The sequence below is a fragment of the Botryllus schlosseri genome, chromosome 1, assembly GCF_051294905.1.
Source record: "Botryllus schlosseri isolate E-star chromosome 1, Bs_hap1, whole genome shotgun sequence".
NCBI lineage: Eukaryota > Metazoa > Chordata > Ascidiacea > Stolidobranchia > Styelidae > Botryllus > Botryllus schlosseri.
This window is the reverse complement of record NC_137236.1, coordinates 16,495,603-16,519,802: the sequence shown is the minus strand read 5'-3', so window position 1 is coordinate 16,519,802 and position 24,200 is coordinate 16,495,603. Positions and strand designations below refer to the sequence as shown.

General features: G+C 39.7%; 1 protein-coding gene across 4 annotated transcripts in view; it reads right to left on the bottom strand.

Moving 5' to 3' along the window:
• Positions 1-106: 106 nt before the first annotated feature.
• The window catches only part of LOC145433649 (uncharacterized), a 96,710-nt gene continuing 72,616 nt past the window's right edge, over positions 107-24,200 (bottom strand). For 3 of the 4 annotated variants that reach the window (XM_080310832.1, XM_080310816.1, XM_080310806.1), the window contains 4 exons: positions 17,934-18,029; positions 7,495-7,596; positions 5,915-5,986; positions 107-649 (listed from right to left, as the gene is read on the bottom strand). In XM_080310832.1, the coding sequence (XP_080166958.1) occupies positions 573-649; positions 5,915-5,986; positions 7,495-7,596; positions 17,934-18,029 (347 nt within the window). In that variant the 3' untranslated portion in view covers positions 107-572. The remainder of the gene's footprint in view (positions 650-5,914; positions 5,987-7,494; positions 7,597-17,933; positions 18,030-24,200) is intronic. The other variant, XM_080310824.1, reaches the window with a different exon arrangement.

Here is a 24,200-nt window from a genome sequence, read left to right as displayed (position 1 = left end):
AATGCCTAATGGGCACTGAGGAGCAAAGATAAACCTCAAACACTCGTGTATAGGAAGAAACACTGGGGTTGACCCCGACGAACTGGTAGTGAAGGGTACCAGTATATTCTATCTCGGTATATATTTATTAAAAGTTCCATAAATTGATACAGAGTTGATACACGTATATAGAATACGAACAGGAAATATACTGTGACGTGTCCATGGGTCAAATTGAGATTTCGACCATTACAAGTTACCGGATGATGGAGTTTGACGTCACATCATTGTCAAAATGCATATTTACAAATTTCCGATCACACATTCCAAATTTTCAACCGGATTCACGGTTAAAGTAAAACAAAAAACACAGAATAGGGAAATTCAAAGGTGACGCTGGTACTCTGGTCGGACCTTACATTAGCTACGAAATCAAGACGGCCGTTGGTAATGTCTAGGGATTTGTACTTCTGTGGGACATTTAATTTTACGGCCAGGATTGTCGAAATGTTTAATACGTGGGTGGGAGCGAATCCCTCGAACGCCACATAGCTGGTCGCTGTAATTTCGAAAGTAGAGACGCTGATTCGTATTCAATTGCAATTAAGATCCGAATAGATTGCGCTGTCCTCCTCGACAGCCTCGTACAGGTCTTCTGGGGAGTCATCACCTGTAGGGTTAAAATACAACTATATAGTAGAGTTATAGGCCTACTGACTTTCTATTATTTCAGTAAATATAGGTTCTGAGCGCGCATCTAGAAGCCCGTTATGTCCCATTCAATCGCAAAAATAAAATTGCCAGTAACGCGAGATAAATTTTCAAGATCTTGTCAAACATTTCTACATTAATGAAGACAATTTCAAGTAAATATTATTCAATTTGAGTACGCACGCAATCGTGTTTTGGGCGATTAATCATGTTCAACTTGATTCACGAAAAATATTGTTGCGAAATCAATTCCTTTTGCTATTGTATTCCGAACGATTTATTCTTTAGTTAGTAGGGAGAAGCCATATCCTCGAATATGTATAAGTCGGGGGGGGGGGGGCAAACTGCGGCTCTTTTAGCCTTTGATTGCGGCTCTTCAATGAATGCCAGTCGGCTAGGGATGTTTAACCTGGTTATACATTAATGCATTTATCAGATATTGACGCTGTGCGTATTGCTTTCGTGATGTTTCTTTCCTTGTGGTTTAATTTTGTAAACTTTAGGGGAGGGTGTCACAGCAGGGATCGAACTTAGCAATTGAACTCTCTAACCCATTGGTCTCATTGGTCATCAATCAATGTTACAACATCGTGTTCAATAATGAACTCGATAAATTATTGACGGTAGCGCACGTTCCGATTATTGTCGGGCTAACAATGGTGAATACGGCCTTTCGATTTGTACTTTAAAGGCTCGCAATAACTGCAAAGTTTGGCCAAAAATGTCACCGAGAGATCATTACAAGAAAGTAAAGCTTGAAGAGAGTTTGCTTTCAGTGTGCTATGTCTGTTGAGATCCGCTCAATAATTACAAATCTAGTAACTTAAAGCGAAATTACGAAACCAAGACTTTGCCGCGAGTTACCCAACGAAGACAGTTTTACGGAGTAATAAAACTACCGAGGTGAAATCTTCCTTAAATTCCCTGCAGCTCTTGAAGGAAGTGCTACACACTGCTTTGACCACATATCAGCCCGATTTAAAATACCTTGTAGCCCAGGTGGCGACGCCCCGTATCAACATACAATAATAAACTCTATTCGATAGCGTACATTTTATTGTGACGTAATAAATTCGTATTTTAGAACTTTTGTGTTGGAGCTCTTTGGAAACTAAGATCTTTAGTATGAGGCTCTCGCATAAAGCAGGTTTGCCATCCCCGGTATAAATGAATCAATGTTACGATTGGAATGAAGCAAAGATTCAGATTATCGGATATATGACATTTAAATGTTTGAAATAGGAAGAGTTCCGAGCCCCAAAACTTGCCTATTGCCACTGGTAGTAGTGATGACTCCGAGCTGGAAATGCCTGCAATAACATCACACTCAATAACACTGGTACACTATTCCCTCCAAACGACGACAAGTGTTTTCCAGTTTTTCCACAACTGAATTTCTTTTTTAAATGGGAACTAGAACTAAAACTTATCACTTTTCCAAATTCGCAACTAGAACTACTCAAAAAACCAGTAGTTAGTTGACTGTCAACTAACTAGCTCGGTAGTTTGTACAAGTCTGGTATTGAGTGAGTATAAGAAACGCGGGATGGTATCTTAATTTTCAGATATTAAATCCCGATTCTCAAATGTTTTAGGAATGTTAATTATGCCGCCAATCGGTTGCCCTGTCCTTTCATACAAAAAAGATGTCCGCAGATTTGTAGTAATCAATGGAAACGATCCTGCGATCAACTTCTCACTATGATGCATTTTTGCAGTGGCGGCTCGTGACAATATCGAGTGGTGGGGCAAGGGCTGCGAGCGACTTTTATCAACATGACGTCACAATGGCGTTTTCCAACGTAAAAAAGTAACTTTATGATGGTCACATGAATTTCCCGACAACAGTGATTTTAACGTAGGTGCCGCGAGAGGTTTGCCGGTGAGCCGTGACTTGAAGTGTGGTAACAAATGCTTTATTCATTTATTTTTAATCAAAGGATTATTTTACAAAATGTACGTGAACTAAGAATCGTCCCTATGCCACGAATCAAGTATCAGGTCATCCTTAGTAGCATGCGTTTTGATTTCATGGTAGAGTTATAGATTACGCAAATCGATAGACCCTAAAATCGGACCGTCACCCCAAATTCGAAATCCGGATCCAGTCCGGCCAGGTAAAAAAACATTGAAATCCTGCTCCGGCTCCTGAACCGGACTGTGGCCATCTCTGGTTACGACCACGTGATAATAGGCAACCAAAGCGGAGGCACCCGGCGTACGATTGGATCAATAGACTTGACAACTTCTAGACCTCTCATTTTCGCTCTAAAGGCAACTGCGTAAACTACGTACGGAATAAAGATTCAATACGATTCATGTTCGCACTTGACTTGACCTGACTAATTCCAATGACTAGAACTCGAGAGATTGCGTAAGCCTAACTGGAAAGGTCAACGAGTTCGGACACATACGCAATTGTTATCTCATAGATTGGGCCTGTTATATTGAATCCAGAACATCAATTTGAATGGTCTTTGAAGAACTAAGGACAGCAGCCTCGGAACTTCGGTCTCGGAACAACGTAGGACATTTTGGGCTTGAAACTGGAGACTGTGACACAACACATACGGCTTACTGTCTATAAGTCTGCTGCGAAATCGCCGTTGGAAAATATATTAATCAATAAATACATGAATAAAAGCCGTAACTTAGTATACTGTTACAAGAAATCATCGGGAAGTAGCATACGCAATCTCATAACCCATTCCGGTATGGTACACTGTTAAAATCAATGCAAACAGACGAACACCGAACTTTGAGTAAAATAGATCGAGGAATAGGCTGATCGAATGATCAGCTGTTAGCCGACATCGAAAATGAAATAGCTATCGCAATTGACAGGGGATTGTAAGCAAATGGTTTGAAGGCCACAATTTCACAGTGAAATGGACATTGGCGAACATAAAATTATGTGAATATTTGAATGCAAACCGAGAATCTTGGTTAGCTGTTTCATGCGATCATCGAGATATACCATTGGAAATATCATCACCGATCTCGTTATGGAACGCAGACTATAGATTAGCACAGACCGACACCGGCTTTTGCGTGAGATCCGCAATGACGTAGGTAGGCTAAGTATCAGATCAGCGCGCATCTCTACCATACTCGACCTCGAAAACGAAATAACTGCCTCAATCATTGAGTGTCAACTTTAAGACTTGGCACCGCGTTCGATACTAAAATCAAGACATACCGTGTGAAAGCTCATGACAGATCTAGGTATGGAACATCGTTAAAATCAATAGAGACCAATAACGGCTTTTGCGTAAATTTGTTGGCGATAAATGAAGAGTCAGCTCTTACTCGACTTTGGAAACGAAATTACCACCCACATAGTTCAGTGACAAACTTAAAACTTGTTACAGCGGTCGATACTAACACTTACCGTGCCAAATGTCATGACCGATCTGGGTATAGAACATCGTCAAAATCAATGGAGACCAATACCGGCTTTTGAGTAAAATCTGTTTGCTGTACTATGTACATGATAGATCAGCACACACTGAACTTCGGAAACGGAATTACTACCATTATCTTTAAGTAGCAAGCCTGAAACTTGGAGCAGTGTTCAATACTACCTTCACGACATATCATACCAAGTTTCAAGAATTATCATGGTGCGAAACACCGTCAAAATCGACCTATACCAGCAAAGGTCGACTCAACGCATATTACGGTAACCGAGTTCAGATATAGATACGATTGTTACATCACACCTTAGGGGCGAGTAGGCATATTTGCCCCGGTTGCTCGGCCATTTTACGAATAGGAGAGAGTAAATCACCGTTTCTTTATTGTGCGCGGCTTTGAGAGAATAGATAGTGAAAGCTTGTTATGAGCGCTACCGGGGCAAGCCCCGGCTAGGCATTCACAAAGCGAAAACACAGAAGAGAATTCGATTTTCGCAGAGACTTCGCTATGTATGGGCGTTTGCAAGCGAAAGCACAAGAAGAACGCGGGTTTCACTGTGATCTCGGTATATATTGATTGCTGTGCGTCTATGAATGGTTAAATTGTTATTGAACAGAATTTTGGGTGGGGCAATGCCCCAGTTGCCCTATAGGACGAGCCGCCACTGCATTTTTGCAATTGCGACTTGGATTTTGTGAAATTTGGCTTAAGTGCGATGGATCGCTTATTTTAAACGGCGATTCTGAACATGATAAATCGCATTCAAATCGATATCCCCCATATACCATTCCAGTATATTATTCGTGGATTTTTCTGAGCAGTCAAGACTTACCCCCGAAACCCGGTAGGTGACTTTTCGTGCATAAGAGAGATGATAGACGTTAACGTTTGCTTTTTGCACTGACGACCTACTTTGGGTTGGTTTAGATCAGGGGCGGCAAACCAGTACTCCGCGGACCAAATGTGGCCCGCGAGAAGGTTTTGATGGCCTCCCGCAAGGTAATTCTCGATTATAGCTATAATATCAAAACAAAAACTTATCCAGGTAATTTATTGTGAACTTGCAAGGCAAACCTAAAAATTGATCAGCCTGAACAGAAAATTTGGGATGTTGATGACTACAATTTCAATTCCGACGCATTGGCGTTGCCGGCCACAATTTTCTTTTGATCTTTGTATATATGACCATAAAATAGAATGCTTCGTGGCAGATTTATAGGACTTAATATTTGTCTTAGCACTTCACTCGTTTTAGGGTTATTCAGTTTCTTGCTTTTAGTATTGGTGCCTCTTCCGAAAATAAGAAATAAAAAATAGGCGTAATATACAACATCAAGTTGAACTATATTCGGAATTATGACTTGGCGTCTGCATTCACTGAAAGGTCGTCGATGATGAAACCTTTGCACAAATTGATAAACGCATGTTTACCGAAATGTTCGATTTTGATACGTCCAAGCGCCAAATAATCTCGTGCTTGCCAAATGGGATCAACGGTATACAGAGGCGACCCGCAATATATGCAAGTGACATTAACATAAACACTCAAGTGGCCCACGCAATGGTTCCCAAATCTCATTTTGCCCGTTGGCTGAAAAGGTTGCCCCCCTGGTTCAGATTGTCGTGATAGGATATACCCATCCTTAGGAAGCATAAGCTTTTGACGTTGTCTATTGAAAATGCTACTGAAAGTTCGGAATTGTGCTTTGTTGAGTTAAATCAATCGTATTTTATACAAGAATGAACAAATATTCGGTTTAATCGTCCAATAAATTCTAAAATGCTTGACTATAACTAAAATTCTCACCATTGTCAGGTTGGAATTCTCCTGCAGTAGGATATTCGTAAAAGGGATAATACTCCTCATCGTCAACAGTATCTGATACATTAAAAATAAACATTTTGAATAGAATACATAAATACACATCTTATTCCGGACGAACTGATAATTTCGAATAATAGGGATTCTTTTCTAACTAACATAATCACAATACCTGCGATTTGCGCCAAAAACCTCTCTATTTTTTCGATCGTTTAGTGGAGTGGTTTTCGAAACTTTTTAGACACGTCCCGATTTATGATGATGAGAAATTTTGAGCCACTTATCGACATATCACAAACTGCAAACCAATGAATAGTTTAATGGCATGGACTGTTATGAATGTTGATGTGAGAATTCTCAAATATTAAATTTGGACTATATACACAGAGCAATAACTACGAACTCGAGGTAAATAGGTCGGAGCGCAAAATAAATTCTAGTTGACCATAGCATTGCGGTCCTCTTCAGATGCTTTCACGCCCTCAAAGGAGGGCGCGCCTCCCAGTTTGGGAGCCACTGCATTAGTGAATCGACGAGTAAGAGAATCTGAGACTTTTGAGACTAGCTCAAGTGAGATATGCTGTATGCTACCAAAAAAACAGGTCAACATATGATGTTTAACATTGTCGTTTACAATGTTAACATTCAAGATATATCAGTGGTTCTTAACCTTGAGCAACCCACGGAACACTTACGCTAATCTTCACGCCTTCGCGGAACCCCAAATTTTGGATGAGTTATAAAAACAACACGCACCCGACTACACATCTAATAGATTGCAGATGTACAAATTAAACTGTGGATCATCACAGTGCAAAAACAATTAAACCATTAGCATGTGATTTTCACACACAACGAAAACATTATATTGAGTTGTTATTGCAAATCACTGCAACTTCTGTTGTTCCCTTCAGATACTAATTCAGAAATATGAGTTTACACCTTGAAAAGCTTCATCGTATAGTTCAGTCGAAACGCAACAACGTGATACCAACAACCTAATTACAAATGAGCTTATGAATATTGGAGATTGATTTGGCATTTCAGTGGGTCACGGTTTAGGTTTCAAACGCTCACCTCACCAGCGTACGCCACTGCAAGATGACGCAGCACCCACAGCAGTCACAATCAGAAGACTGATTGGTAGTACTTGCCTGCAATGAACGATGACTAAAACGAGCCTATCACCATAAATCGTATGTTTTAGTTGAGTTTATGAGCTCCGCGAAACCCCAGAGGGCTCGTGGAACTTCTAGTGTTCCATGGACCACCGGTTAAGAGCCACTGAGCTTTATACATTGCTAGGGAGTAGTTTAACCTGTAACTTAATTTTTATCTCCATTTTGTCACGACCATTACAAAGAAATCAGTGCTCCAGCTCTAGAGAAAGTTACAGATCTCCTGGATGGAGAGAAGTTAGTATCAAACAACTGCTCATCTGATTTGTACATTTGAAGTTCGGAGATGTCAATATCTATTAGCCTGCATGGGCCCTATAAAATGTGAGCCACAAAGTAGCAAGTCGTAGTTTAACCTACCAGGTATAGCCTACGTTGTATTCTTACCGCTGTGTTCGATCCCTCTTAGAGGTGGAGGTAGAGGTGGGGGTGGAGGTGGAGCTGGAGGTTGAGTTCGAGGTCGAGGAGATGGCATGTGGCCATACAGCTCTGGAACATAATGAAATATTTGTTAAACCTATAAAATCGAACACCTTTGTTCATAACAGAATCATTATGGAGAAATATTAGGAAATAATGTCACCGATCCACGCTGATGCCTCCTTTTAACGGGTTTACCGAGTCGATTCAGGCATCGATGATATAGACATAGCGCTAAGAGTGTGTTCGAGTTCGTTTTCAGTGTGCGAACCTGCGCAATTCGGCGGTTGGCGTTCATATAAGACTCTCAATATGCTCTATCCCAGTGCTCTTCAACCTTTTTCGGAGTGGTACACCCTTTTAACGTTTGCTCAAAACTCGTACACCCCTGTTCATTAGGGGTCTTCAAAAATGACTTTTTTTCTAAAATCGTACTGGCTACTTGATAAAATTGTTAGGTTACCTAATTTAAGCCTACACACCCAATTTGGTTCGATTCCAACCAGTAGCCGCATTGCTACGGAAAAAATAAATAACGAAAAATTTGAAATTTTTCTGTTCACCCGATGAAAGTATTATGTTGTCTATAAAAACGATGTTCTTCAAATTTGGTTCAATTCCAACCAGTAGAAGCGGAGTTATTGCCGTCAAAAATTTGGATTTGAATAAAATAGTATTTGGTCACAGAGTCTATTCGCCGCCAGTTAGGCCGCCTGTCACGCAAATTGGAATTTATTTCGTGTCAGCCCCAAAACAGCATGACATTACGAACGATAATCAACCTAAATGTAACAGTATTGGGGGAGAATAGGTAAAGCTACTGCTGCAGAAGCGGTAATTCAGATCAGCGATGATAGCAGGCGCACCAGCCTACTGCGTATCAGGCCTGCCCCACACCACACACAGTCGACAGAAGCACATGGGCTGCATGAGATGTCAGTAACCTCAGATCCTATGTTGCTATACACAGTCTATTGTCGCTAATTTGCATCACTAGTAACAAAATATTAAATTACAAATGTATGGCGAAATATTGGACATAACATCGGCATTTTAAAACAAAAGGGTTTCGATTTCATCATGGATGCTGTTTCGACCCTGGCTCGCTACGTCACTTTTTTATTTTCATTGCGGTATTTATTAACGTCGGGTATGAAGTACCGATTCAAGAAGTCTGAGCTATCGCGGCGGTTTCCTCAAAAATCACTAAAAGACAAATGACTAGCTGAACACATGTTTGTTAACTGCATACTTTCCAACACCAAACGGAGCCATTGGTCTATTGCCGACGGCTAAATGATTACGGGCGATTTGTGCTTATGACATCACAATCAAACGGTGTACAGTATTACACTTGAGATAACATCGTACCATGCTCACAGGGCCGTAACATCACTTCGTCAGCTCCCCCCAAATCGTTGGCCTAGGGCCCCCATGGGGTGATAAACCTAACTTATGGGGGGCTTCGCCCCCCAGACCCCCCTTGGCTATCCGCTTTTTGACGCTATTTCACATCTCCACTGGGTGTACGTTATGTGAGACCGCTTTTCCCGCCTAGGCGCGCGAAGCGCGAATAATTTCAGTAATTCAAGAATGTAATCGGGCAATATGATCGGGAATTACATATATATTGCTATCAATTTTGATCCTCTCTCTGCTCACGTAATCAGATTTACCGGTAGAGCTGAGCGAAGTCTGTTTTAAAATTGTAGGACATCCCAATAATAATTAGACATATTTGGGCGTATACCCGTTGGCAGGAACTAAACAGCACTTCGTCAGCCCCGCCCCCCCCACAATAACTTGGGTTTTGCGTTCTCATAGGGTGATAAACCGACCCCTCATCACAGTGTTCGCTTTTGTCGAGAAATTTGCTGCACTGTTTAGTGTGCCAGCTCGAAGCGCGAAAATTTTCGATAATTCATGATACAATCGGCCAATAAGATTGCATTGCATATATATTGCTATCAATATCTTGTCCTCTCTGCTCATGTTATCAGATTTACCGGAAACTGTAGGGCCCATAAATAATAATTAAACATTTTCGGGTGGGCGGACCCGTTGGTATGACTTCGTTACATGATTTTATTTCGTGACCTCCTGTCTGATATATCAAAAATATAAAATTGCTCTAACGTACTAAACTAAAAGACGCACACGATTTCAAATTGGTATTTCTTCACTGGCATATATTTTTTTCTTGCTGGATGGTATTTGTCTTCTGAGGTTCAGATTGCCAAGACAGGAACATATGGCGCCAGTCATTTAGGCGCCTCTGGACAATTTAACCTATTATTTGGTATATATAACGAAGTTTTCGGTCTGCGTAAGGGCAGTCCGTTTCGGCCAAGCTTTTCGCGCTGCCGATCGTTCTGGCACACTTCTTGGAGTCGCATGTAATAAGTACTAAATCATTATATATCTTGGTGCGTGGTGACGTGTTAATGGCCAACGCCGATATGTCCATTTCTATAAATGTTGCGTGTTTGTTCTTGGGGTAAGAGTATCAAATAATGAACATAATTGCCAACTTGGAATTTTGGAAAAAATTGCATAAATTTTAAAAAAATACGCTATAATTTATGTTAATTCACGAAATAATTTGGGGCCCCCTTCGAGCTCACCCCCCCCCCCAATTGGAGGGTTTGGGGCGTGGCAGTTACGGTGCTGCATGCTCATTAACCTGTGCGTCAACCTGTCCTGACCCATAAACCTGCCTTTGTGATAGCTAGCCATCGGCTCATTGTAATTCGGATCTGGTACACCCCTGTACACCCCATCCGAGTGGTACACCCTTTGCAAATTCTGGTACACCCTAGGGTGTACGACCACCCCGGTTGAAGAGCACTGCTCTATCCTGTAAACGCTTCAGTGAAATATGCAAATTTTACAGAATTCGTAGATAGTGCGGGAATTTAATCTTCCTGTCATTCACTTCATTATGGTATGAAAAAGATAGAAAATTAAACAGAAAAATAAGAAAAACCTTGAATCGCCAATATCTATACTGATTCTTGAAAATTTTGTCCGAAGGAGGGTTATATAGTTATTTCGGGAACGATAACATTTTAGCCCATATCTTCCTGTACATTCCGAACTAGCTATATGCCCGACAGAACATTAACATTACTCGTTTCCAGAAGTGGCAATTCGTTCTTGCGATTTGAATATTTTTCGATCAAGTCAACAATACAGAGTGCGAAGTAGGGGCCTCAAATGCTTGAATCTAGTTCTAGAAGTTTGAATAGTACCAACAAGTTGTGGTATAAACATTGTATTACACTGCGTCCCAGTTGCGCGTAGAGCGGTGGTCGACAATCTTTTTAAAAGGCGACTCAAATTAAATGGAAAAGGAGACCAGCAATCCTATGCAACCCGACCAATGTGTGACTTGGACCGCGAGATGTCAATGAACCTCAGATTTGAACATCAGTGTAAAAAGTTGAAGAACCAGTGTCTTAAACGGAGAAAAATATATCAAGTAATACTGAAACCATAGTGTCCTATATGGTGTCGACACAAGCAAATCGCACGGTTCAATGAAATTGTATCACGTCACAGTTTCCATTTGGCTACAGGCAATTTGACGGTGATTTTTGACCGGCTTGCCGAGCATTAAATTTGATCAATCGGATATCAATCGAAAGCTGATTCTGCACTGATTACGAAAATATAAATTTTATTCCTCTCGCGGCCCTGGAACCCCCACAATTAGCCCCAATTATTCATTGTCGAGTAGATTGGCAGTGTGACGCAACAATGCTGTCTGGCGAAACGAGAGACTAGCTCAAGAGCAAGGATGCGGCCGAGCGGCGAGAGTGGGATCAGCTGACGTCGCGGCAATAGCAATGTGCAACCGCGCCACAGAGAAACGCTGCGCTGTTGATACTTTTTCTATGCGTTTCGGTACAAGCGAGCACACACCAGCCTTTCCTTGACTTGTAAGGGTAGAACTGGGTCCACAGAATGTATTTGGTCCCTACCAATTTTCGCGCAATATCCTTCAGCTGATAAAGATATGTAGGCTACGTCTAAGTAGTCTACATTGGATATGTCAGATTATTATGATATCGATTGCCTTAGCCCGCTTGTTGCGTAGGGCTCCAGAGACACGTCGCGCTGTTGATGGCGGGTGTCGATACTTTCTATAGTCGCTTTTATGGTTAAGTGTGAGCAAGGAGCATTGAGCATGAGCATACATTACAAGCTTTTATTTGATCGAATGCAACGCGAATGCAGCAGGTAAAATGTTGATTGTTGAATAAAGTTTAACAGCAGGAGTGTCGAATTAAACTGGTATCGCTGTCCGGATTCAATCCGTTACTAGAAAGCTTGCGGGCCATACCTGCCAAATGATTCCAAAATGTTACCACCAAACTCATACCTTTGTTTTTCACTGGAATATATCTGATATCACTATAAACGTTGACGTTGGAATTTGGTTTAGCATTTTTCAATCACCAAATAGTTTTTTTGAATGCCGGGGACCTTTTGCGTCAAAAGTAATACAGTGGTATCACAGATATTTGAATTATATTCATTCTGTAGCCTGTATATATATTCCTAATGTAACTTACGTAAAACGGATTTGCAGTATTTTTTCGCATCTGTGAATAACTTAATGTCCATTGTCCATTCGGCCCAACAGAGTTTGCACTTTTTCGCCATCTCGGAATTTGGCAAGGTCACCGACGTGGTGCTTATGGGGACCAGAGTGAAAACTCAACACTGTAGTTGTATTACTACAATATGATATATTTACATTATCTAAATTTGCTGTCTTGAGTGAATCTTATTACTTGAAAGTATATTTTTCTTACTAGAAATATCTCTAACAGCTGAAGGATTGCGCGAAAATTGGTAGGGACCAAATACATTCTGTGGACCCAGTTCTGCCATTACAAGTCAAGGAAAGGCTGGTGTGTGCTCGCTTTTAGCGAAGCGCATAGAAAAAGTATCAACAGCGCCACGCATCTCTGGAGCCCTACGCAACAAGCGGGCTAAGGCAATCGATATCATATTAATCTGACATATCCAATGTAGAGTAGACTACTTAGACGTAGCCTACATATCTCTATCAGCTGAAGGATATTGCGCGAAAATTGGTAGGGCCCTAATACATTCCGTGGACCCAGTTCTACCCTTACAAGTCAAGGAAAGGCTGGTGTGTGCTCGCAATATTGTACCGAAACGCATAGAAAAAGAATCAACAGCGCAGCGTTTCTCTGTGGCGCGGCTGCACATTGCTATTGCCGCGACGTCAGCTGATCCCACTCTCGCCGCTCGGCCGCATCCTTGCTCTTGAGCTAGTCTCTCGTTTCGCCAAACATCATTGTTGCGTCACACTGCCAATCTACTCGACAATGAATAATTTGGGGCAGATTGTGGGGGTTCCAGGGCCATGAGTGGAATAAAATTTATATTTTCGCAAGCAGTACAGCGTCAGCTTTCGATTGATACCCGATTCATCAAATTTAATGCTCGGCAAGTCGGTCAAAAATCACCGTCAAATTGCCTGTAGCCAAATGGAAACTGTGACGTGATACAATTTCATTGAACCGTGCGATTTGCTTGTGTCGACACCATATAGGACACTATGCTGAAACTCTAATATCAGTAGACAGACAAATGTGGCCATACGAAAAAGTATAATTAAAAAATTCTAGTATTTTATCAAGTTTTAATTAACACAATAACTTGATTTCACGATTGCAAATATTGATAAATTATTTCAACGTTTAATTTAATGGTTAATTTGCACTGTCAATGCGATTGTTGCGCCTGCATACTGTCCGTCAATTTTTGAAGCCGGGGCTTGAATTTGCATCGGTTTAACCATTGCCATGCTCTGCTCCCAATAGATTACGATGTTTCGTTTCTAACCACACTCCTTGCTGAATCTGGATTCACACTGCCATATGGTTGAAAACGGGTTAAGTCACTAAATAACAGTCACAGATTGAGTGCATTTCGTCACTCAAAAGAAGGGTTGAGCCAGAGACGATACAAGCCTCATCTGCGATCAAAAGTTGATAGGCCGGGGTTTTTGCGTGTATATTTGGAATATCTAGATGCGTTTATATCAGAGGTGGTCAAAGTAGTCACGAAAGCTACTCAAGTAGAAGTATAAGTACTTCTTTCATCAGCCAACTAAACATACTTGAAGTAGAAGTTGAATTGACGGGCTTTAAATCTACTCAAGTAAATAAGTAGTTTTGAAAACATTCTCAATTCGTTCGCATAGACTGTAAAAAGCTGCAAATTGAGTTAGGCGGAAGGTGCAGAGAGCCTGATTCGTATTGATGCATCCCAGGAGGTATCCATGTTCGACAGAACAAGGGATGCAAATTGTAGTATTGAAAGTATATGAAGTATATAAAAATGCTATACTAATCATTTGTTTACTGAAATACTTCATTTTAGAAAATATTATGGCATGGCGCCCTACCCCTTATTATAAGGCCCAAAATTTAGGCGAAGAGCAATACGGAGAAGTTGTATCGGATACTGTTTCAACACTTTCCGCGAATAGTATACGGTAATAAAAAATATTGTGGTTCGTAAAATTTATATTTAGTTTAGCGTTATTTTCGAAAAATAGTTGTATGATACTCGTAATTGAAAGTGAAACACAATTATCACTTCCAAAAAGCTTCAAATGTGATCTGCTAAAACAAGGTGTAACGTTCAAAAAAGCCGGATTTTCCAGATTAGCAGGACACGTCATGGGCTGCTAGATTACAATATAAGAGGTAATTTCTAGATTGCGAAACGGTAGTTTCAAACGTTATGGTGAGCCATATTTACTGTGATGGAATATTTGATATGGGCGACAATGCGGTATGAGCGGAACCAAGCAATCAGGTACCCAAATTATATTTTCTGATACTTTCGTGAAAACATATTTGTGACTCGATAACAACTATGCGCGAAGCGCACCTAAATTCTAGGCTTTACTTTAATTTTATGAATATTAAATGTTGGTACCCCGTGGAACAGCCCCGAAAATCTTCAGGCTATCATTCATATTGGGGGATTAAACTACTTCTACTAGAAAAACTTAAAATAGCGAAAAGTAAGAAAGTAGATCAGAAAATATTACGAATTATAAGTAGAAGTAGAGAAAATCAGATCTACTTAAGTAAGTAACAGAAGTAGAGAAAACTACTTGAGTACTTCAAAAAGTAGAAGTACTTCATTACTGACCACCTCTGGTTTACATATCCTGATTTCCTTCAGTTGGGCGAATGTCTTCAATCATTTAGGTGTAATGACCTTGAAAAAATTTAGACTACATATATTTAAATTTGGTGTTTTCGCACATATTGTTAGATTTGTACTACTTATCTTCATTTCTAGTTGGAACTATCTGTCTATACTAAGTAGTTTGGCATGAAAATACTTTTTGACTCGAAAATTGTCAAATTTTCAGATGAAAAACTGTATTTTGACGAAATCTGGACCTATGAAGAATTCCAATAATTACATCACGCATTATAGTAGAAATATTTGAAATTTGTTAAATAGGCTACAACGAAAGATACTTTCCTACATTATAGGGCAGAAAGTGTCAGTGCTTACTAAGTAGGTTCGAAGAATGGAGAAGGGACTTTCAACAGCAGCAGTTGTTGGCTGGCAACACTGAAGTCATGCGTACACTGTTGATGACATACTGTGTTTCTATTTTTTACGGCTCTCCGTATACGCCAGCGTTCAGCAGCCCTCTCTTTAGGGCTACACCCTGCTCGGGGTCTTTATCACATCAGTTATATATATTTGGAACAGTCAGTCATTTATAAGTTAGGATAGTAATAGATAAGTTTTATTTTTCGGAACTCGTGGTGAGGAGGCAGCAAGTTACTTTGGGTTTTGTGTTATTCCTTTTCAAGAAGACTTTTAGAGACTCTAGGGACGTTGGTAATACATCTTGGGTGCTGAGTCTCCTGAAGGCAGTTTTGTATACGGATCTGCATGTTCTAAGTACATAGATATCGGTATCATCTTCCATTCAGTTTTCCATCTCAAGTCTCATCCTATTTTATATGACTTTTCCTTTGCATAAGCCTAGGATAAACGTCCCAGCGTCTGTGTTATTTTTCGTGTCAATGCATTGTATTTTATTTCCATGAAGACCCCTTTGGCCACCTGTTGTACCAAATAGGAGTCTTTCCAGGTTCATTAGGATTTTTCTTGATGATTTACAGTAGTACATTATGTGCATGATATTTTCGTTTTGCGAGCCACATTGACGGCATTTCGTCACGGCATATGTCCCATTTTTAGGCATCATTATGTTCTTCTTTATTCTTTGCATTCCGAATAATTAGCCATCGTGTGCTATTCTAAAAGATATGAATTTCTCTTTATTCTTCACGATTTTGTTTATGGCTTTATCTTTCATGCGTACTTTTTTCCACGAAATCTCTGTATTCGATTTCTCGGTCTTGCTTTCATGCAATTTTTTTTAACTCCAAAGTATATTGCTTCCATATGTGCATGTTGCCAACCTTCCACTTTCCAATTTAGTTCGTTTGCTGTTTTAATGATATTTTTCCATTTTCTATTCAAGTGGGTTCTATGCGGCCTACTATTCGTGAAGAGTTTTGGATTCCATTTTCTTATCGTTGGCCCTAATTCATACAGAGTATAGCAGCGCCACATTTCCATAGGTTTGTCGAGGTTCGACATCTTCGCGATGACTTGCATGTTGCATGCCTTGATCTTACTTCGAACGTGCAGTGTATCAATCCCACCTTTTGGTGTTTCCCTGATAACTTTGTTTCGTTTTATTATTTCAATTTTTTTCGGACTCCATAGATATTGAAAAACTAGTTTTGTTAGCTTGGCAGTTGTCTCCGATGAAAGGGGATGGATCTCGCATGATAGCTGATTGCACTAGATATCATCGAGTTTATGATGGTGTTTTTCCACACCAGGTAAAATTACGTTGATTGTTGCTATAGTGTCATTTTTCTATTTTCCTGGTAACCCCGCCCCATGTTGTTTTATTTGTTCTTCACCGAAGTTGGCTTGATATTTTCATGTAGTTTATTTTTGCTCGACGAATAGGCTTTGTAGTGAAGGCTGAGTATTTCAGTTTTTGTTTATTCATTATCTGACCAGTTGCATTTTCAAAGTATGTAAATTCGTCAACAGTATGTTGTATGGATTCCAAGTCGGTGGTGATGATCGTCAAGTCATCTGCGTACTGTAAAATCTCAAGTTGGAACTGTCCGACTTTAAAGTTTTATTTTTATTTTTGCATTTCTTAGGATCCTTTGCGTTATGGATTCAGCTGTGAGTGCGTAAAGGCACATACTTACGGGACAGACTTGGCGGAGTCCTCTTCTAAGTCGAATATCGTCGGTGTAGCTACCATTAGCGATATATGTTGTAGCCTATGCTACCAAAACAGGTCATCATATGATATGTAACATTATCGTTTACCATTGTTAACATTCAAGATATATCAGTGGTTCCTAACCTTTAGTAACCCACGGAACACTTACGCTAATCTTCAAGCCTTCGTGGAACCCCAATTTTTGGATGAGTCATAAAAACAAAAAGCGACCACAACACTCAACCGACTACACATCTAATTGATTACAGATGTACAAATTGAACTGTGGATCATCATACAGTGCAAAAACAATTAAAATATTAGCATGTGATTTTCACAAACAACGAAAACAATATTTTGACTATTTATTGCAAATCACTGCAACTTCTGCTGTTCCCTTTCAGATACTAGTTCAGAAATGTGAGTCCACACCTTGGAAAGTTTCATCGTATATAGTTCGGTCGAACCGCTACAGCGTGATACCAACAACCTAATTACAAATGAGCTTATTAATATTGGAGATAGATTTGGCATTTCAGTGGGTCGCGGCATAGGTTTTAAACGCCCAGCTCACCAGCGTACGCCACTGCAGACGACGCAGCCCCCACAGCAGTCACAATCAGAAGACTGATTGGGAGTACTTGCCTGCGATGATCGATGACTAAAACGAGCCTACCATCATAAATCGTATATATCAGTTGAGTTTATGAGCTCCGCGAAACCCCTGAGACGGGCTCATGGAACTTCTAGTGTTCCATAGACCACCGGTTAAGGACCACCGAGCTATATACATTTTTAGGGAGTAGTTCAACCTGTAAATTAATTTTTGTCTCCATTTTATCACGACCATTCCAAAGAAATCAGTGTTTCTGCTCTAGGGAAAGTTACGGATCTCTTGGATGGAGAGAAGTTAGTATCAAATAACTGCTCAACTAATTTGTACATCTGAAGTTCGGAAATGTCAATATCTATCAGCCTGCATGGACCCTATAAAATGTGAGCCACAAAATAGCAAGGTGTACTTTGACCTAGTCCAGGTAGGCTATAGCCTACGTTGTATTCTTACCGCTGTGTTCGACCCCTCTTAGAGGTGGAGGTGGCGGTGGAGGTCGAGGTTGAGGTGGAGGTGGAGGTCGAGGAGATGGCATGTAGTCATACAGTTCTGGAATATAATGACATGTATGTTAAACCCATAAAATCGGACACCTTTGTTCATAACAGAATTATCATGGAGAAATATTAGGAAACCATGTCACCGATCCACGCTGATGCCTCCCTTAAACGGGTTAACCGAGTCAATTCAGGTATCGATGATTTTGTCATAGAGAGAACAGTGTGTTCGAGTTCGTTTTCAGTGTGCGAACCTGCGCAATTCGGTGGTTGGCGTTCATATAAAACTCTCAATATGCTCTACCCTGTAAACGTTTCAGTGAAATATGCAAATTTAACACAATTCGTAGCTTCTTGGAGGTATACAACTTCAGTATACAATTGAATAGTATATTCATATTGAAATGAACCCGAATATTTTCGGCTGACACTCGTCAGGGGTAACCGTCAGCAACTAGTGGAGACTAAGAAAAAACATTGTATATCAACAATCCTATCACAAAATATGACGTCACCAGCCTGAAACTTCGAATGAGAGAGCGTTCGTAGCATATTGCAGGAATTTTACCTTCCTTGCATTTATTTCATTATGGTATGATAAAGATAGAAAATTGAACAGACAAATTAGATAAACTTCGGATCGCAAATATCTATAGTGATTTCTGAAAATTTTGTCCCAAATATCCAGTGATTCCGGTGGTAAATAATAATTTGTTGTTAAGATCACTTCGCCACCAATAATTCGCAGGAACGATATCATTAGCCGATATCTTCCTTTACATTCCGAGCTAACTATATGCCCGACAGAACATCAAAGCTACTCGTATTCAGCAGTGGAAATTCGTTCTTGCGATTTGAATATTTTTCGATCAGTTCAACAATACAGAGTGCAAAGTAAGGGCCTCAAATGCCTAAATCCAACTCTAGAACTTAGAATAGTACCAACAAGTTGGAGTATAACCATTGTTTTACACTGCGTCCCTGTGACGCGTAAAGCGGTGGGCGATAATTTTTTAAAAAGACGATCCCAATGAAATGGAAACGGAAACCAGCAATCATATGCGACCCGACCAATGTGTGGCATGGACCACGAGATGCCAATAAACCCCAGGTTTGGGTATCGGTGTAAAAAGTTGAAGAACCACTGTCCTACACGGAGAAAAATATTTTAAGTAATACTGAAACTGTAATAACAGTAGACAGACAAGTGTGGCCCTACGCTAAAGTAATTCAAAATTATAGTATTTTAATAAGTTTTAATTACCACAATAATTTGATTTCGCGATTACAAATATTGTTAAATTATTTCCCCGTTAATTTAATGGTTAATTTGCACTGTCAATGCGATTGTTACGCCTGCATACTGTCCACCAATTGTTGAAGCCGGGGCTTGAATTTGAATCAGTTTAATCATATGCCATGCTCTGCTCCCAATAGATTACGATGTTTCGTTTCTAACCACACTTTTTTTATATCTGGATTCACACTGCCATATGGTTGAAAACGGGGTAAGTCATTGAATAACAGTCACAGATTGAGTGCATATTGACACTCAACAAAAAGGTTGAACCACAGACGATACAAGCCTCAACTGCGATCAAAAGTTGATATGTCTGGGTTTGTGCGTGTATATTTGGAACATCTAGATGCGTTTATATATCCTGATTTTCTTCTGTTGGCCGAATGTCTTCAATCATTCAAGTGTAATGACCTTGAAAAAATTTAGACTTCATGTATTTAAATTAGGTGTTTTCGCACGTAATGTGAGAATTGTACTGATTGTCTTCATTTCTAGTTGGAACTGTTTGTCCTTACTTAGTAGTTTGGCCTGAAAATACTTTTTGACTTAAAAACTGTCAAATTATACATAAAAAACTGTATTTTAACGAAATCTGGACCTATGGAGAATTCCAAGAGTTACATATCGCATTATAGTAGAAATAATTAAAATTTGTTAGAGTATGCTACAACGAAACATACTTTCCTACATTATAGGGCAGAAAGTGTCAGTGCTTACAAAGTAGCTTGCCAAGACGGAGAAAGGACGTTCAACAGCAGCAGTTGTTGACTGGCAAAACTGAAGTTGTGCGTACACTGTTGATGACACACCGTGTTGCTTTTTTACGGCTCTCCGTATCCGCCCGCGTTCAGCGGACCGCTTTTTAGGGCTACCTCCTGCTCGGGGTCTGTATCCCATCGATTTTATATATATATATTTTTTCGAACAGTCAGACATTTATAAGTTAACTTAGGATAGTATTAGATAAGTTTTATTTTTCGGAACTCGTGGTGACGAGGCAGCAAGTTACTTAAGGTATTGTGTTATTCCTATCAATGAGGCATTTAGAGACTCCAAGGAAGTTGTTAATACATCTTGGGTGCTTAGTCTCCTCAAGGCAGTTTTGTATATGAATCTGTAGGTTCTAAGTACATAGATACCTCTATCATCTTCCATTCAGTTTTCCATCTCAAATTTATTCTTATTTTGTATGACTTTTCTTTTGTATAAGCCTAAGATGAACGTCCCTGCGTCTGTGTTATTTTTCGTGTCAATACATAGTATATTATTTCCATCAATATCCATTTGGCAACCTGTTGCATCCAAAAGGAGTCTTTCCAGGTTCCTTAAGATGTTCCTTGATGATTTACAGTAGTATATTACGTGCATGATATTTTCGTTTTGGGAGCCACATTGACGGCATTTCGTCACGGCATATGTCCCATTTTGATGCATCATTATGTTCTTCTGTATTCCTTGCATTCCGAATAAGTACCATCGTGTACTATTCTAAAAGATATGACTCTCTCTTTATTCTTCACGATTTTGTTTACGGCTTTATCTTTCATGTTTACTTTTTTTTCACGAAATCTCTGTATTCGGTGTCTCGATCTTGTTTTCATGCATTTTTTTAACTCCTATGTATATTGCTTTCATATATGCATGTTGCTAATCTTCCTCTTTCCAATTTAGTTCATTTGCTATTTTATTGACATATTTCCATTTGTCATTCAAGTGGGTTCTATGCGGCATACTATTCGTGAAGAGTTTCGGATTCCATTTTCTTATCGTTAGCTCTAATTCGTACAGAGTATAGTAGTGCCACATTTCCATAGGTTCGACATCTTCGCGATGATTTCCATGCTGCATGCCTTGATCTTACTTGGAACGTGCAGTATATCAATTCTCCCTTCTTGTGTTTCCCTGATTAATTTGCTTCGTTTTAGTAGTTCAATTTTTTCCGGAATCCATAGATACTGAAAGACTAGTTTTGTTAGCTTGGCAGTTATCTCTGGGGGGGGGGATCTCGCATGATAGCTAATTAGACTAGATATCGTCGAGTGTATGATTGTGTTTTTCCCGTACCAGGTAAGTTTACGTTGACTGTTGCTATCGAGTCCTTTTTCTATTTTCCTGGTAACCCCTCCCCATGTTGTTTTTATTTGTTCTTCACCGAAGTACCGTCCCAATATTTTGATGGCTGGTTTGATATTTTCCTGTAGTTTATTTTTTCTCGTTGAATAGGCTTTGCAGTGAAGGCTGAGTATTTCAGTTTTTTGTTTATTCAGATTTTGTCGAGTTGCATTTTAAAAGTATGTAAACTCGGCAACAGTATGTTATAGGTATTCCAACTCGGTGGTGATGATCGTCAAGTTAAGTTGGAACTGTCCGACTTCAAAGTTTTTTATTTTTTCATTTCTTAGGATCCTTTGCGTAAAGGGTTCAGCTGTGAGTGCGTAAAGGCACATACTTAGGGGACAGCCTTGGCGGAGTCCTCTTCTAAGTCGAATATCGGCGGTGCAGCTACCATTACCGTCAATCTTACTTGAGGCACTTTGGTATTTTTTTTAAAGTTCTCTTAATTTCGTTCCAAAATTAAGTTTTCTCACAATCTCAAAAATAGAATGTTGGGGAGCTCTGTCAAAAGCCTTCTTCTGATCAAAGTCTGCAATTATTAAAGGTGTTTGCTTTTCATTACTGTAATATATCACGGCCTCTATGTTTCTCAATATATCAGATATCTGTCTCTTTTTTATCGCACATTTTTGGGTCGGTGAAATGACGTCGTTTAGATCGGTTTTCATCCTATTTACTAGAATCTTTGTAAGGATCTTATAATCAACGTTTGTCATGGATATGGGTCTCCAGTTCTTCAATTCTTCGGGATCCCCTTTCTTATATATGAGACTTACTGTCGATTCACTCCACGAATGAGCCGTGTTGCCGAACAGTAATGCGTTGTTGCAAAGCTCAACATGTCGTTTTTAACTAGATAGAAGAAGGTTTTGTAAAACTCGATGGATATACCATCTGGTCCCGGTGTCTTGTGTGTCTGTAGAGATTTGATTGCTATTTCTAATTCCGATTCTGAAATAGGGCTGTCGTGTAGTTCCTCCTTATTAGGTGCTACGGTATTTGCTATGGATTCAGGTATTTGTTGTTGGAGATTTTCTTCACCAACATTTTTGTTGCTCCATAGGTTTTCATAGAATTCCTGAATACTGTCTATAATTTCCTTTCTGTCTTTTATAACATGAACATGACCAGCTTTGTCTTTCAATAGTGTAATTGTTTTTTTCATTTCCCTGTTTTTGAGTCTGGCGTAGAAGTAGTGGGTACGTTTTTCGTTCTCCTCGAGTTGCTGTTCATAATTGAACCTCATGAGACGGTCGAGTTTCTCCTTCTTTTATATCCATTAGCTTTCGAGTCATTTGGGCCCTCTGCTCTGGATTTATATTTGGCGAGTTTAATTTACGTTCTAAGCTCTTTTGGTTTTCGCTCTGCTTCCTTTTCTCTTCTATTCCGTATGTTATAGAGATCTTCTTTATTTTATTTTTAAGGTCGTCCCAACAGCATCCTATGCGGGGGTATTCTATTTTTCTAAAGCTAAATTCCTCGTATAGGTTTTCTAGTCGGTATATGTATGTCTTCTTTTCATAGTGTGACGTGTTGTTCTTCCACGTATACCGTCCCCCCATTTCTCTGATATCTTTGGTTTAATTCTAATTGTTGCATAGTAGTTATGGTCTGACAGGCCGTTGATTTTCTAGCCTGCGGCCGTCGTCATCATAGCTGGATCTTTTGTACCATAGATTCTGTCCATGCAGCGCGAGTTGAAAGCGCTCGTCTTGGTAAAGATCTTTCTAAAGGGATGACGCCATCTGTAGATGTCTACCATTTTCTTTTGTTTCATTTTAATAATCCATATCTCTGCGGCTTAGGTTAGTATAAATGTAGTTTGCCTTTCACAGTCTATCTTATCCGTGATCATGTTGAAATCACCTGCTATGATAGTGCTGCTGTTTTGGCTTATTCCCACTGTAAGATTTCGGAAGAAATCAACTTGTGTTTGCCTACCTGACGGCGGCGCATAGATGTTCAGGGTCGTTAGGGACTGTTTGTGGTCTTTCGAGCTCAGTGAAATCTTTTGGGCTCGATTTGGTTTAGTTATGTCGTGGTCGATTGAAAATTCCGTTGTTAGGTTTGTCTTAATTATAATATCTGTCCTTTGGAATAAAGTTTTCGTGTTTCTTTCTTCTCCGAATATTAGTAATTGTCTCTATGTGCCCATGATGTAAGTTTGCATTCCCTAATTCTATGAGGTTCTTGAAGACAATATATATCCGCTTTCAATTTTTCCACGCAGGTAATAAAGCTTTCCCAATGTCTGTTGAGTCCGGTAATGTTTCAAGTTATAAGATTAAGGTGGGGTATATGGTTGCACGTCATTTCGAACGCGCTCCCCTTCAGATGCTTTCACGCCCTCCAAGGAGGGTGCGGCTCCCAGTTTGGGAACCACTGCATTAGTGAATTGACCAAGTAAGAGAATCTGAGAAATTTGAGACGAACTCAAGTGATATATGTTGTATGCTACTAAAAACAGGTCATCATATGATGTGTAGCATTATCGTTAACCATGTTAACATTCAAGATATATCAGTGGTTCTTAACCTTTACTAACCCACGGAACACTTACGCTAATCTTCAAGCCTTCGTGGAATCCCAATTTTTGGATGAGTCATAAAAACAAAAAGCGACCACAACACGCAACCGACTACACATCTAATACATTACAGGTGTACAAATTGAACTGTGGATCATCATTAGTGCAAAAACAATTGAACCATTAGCATGCGATTTTCACACACAACGAAAACATCATATTGAATATTTATTGCAAATCACTGCAAATTCTGCAGTTCCCTTTCAGATACTAGTTCACAA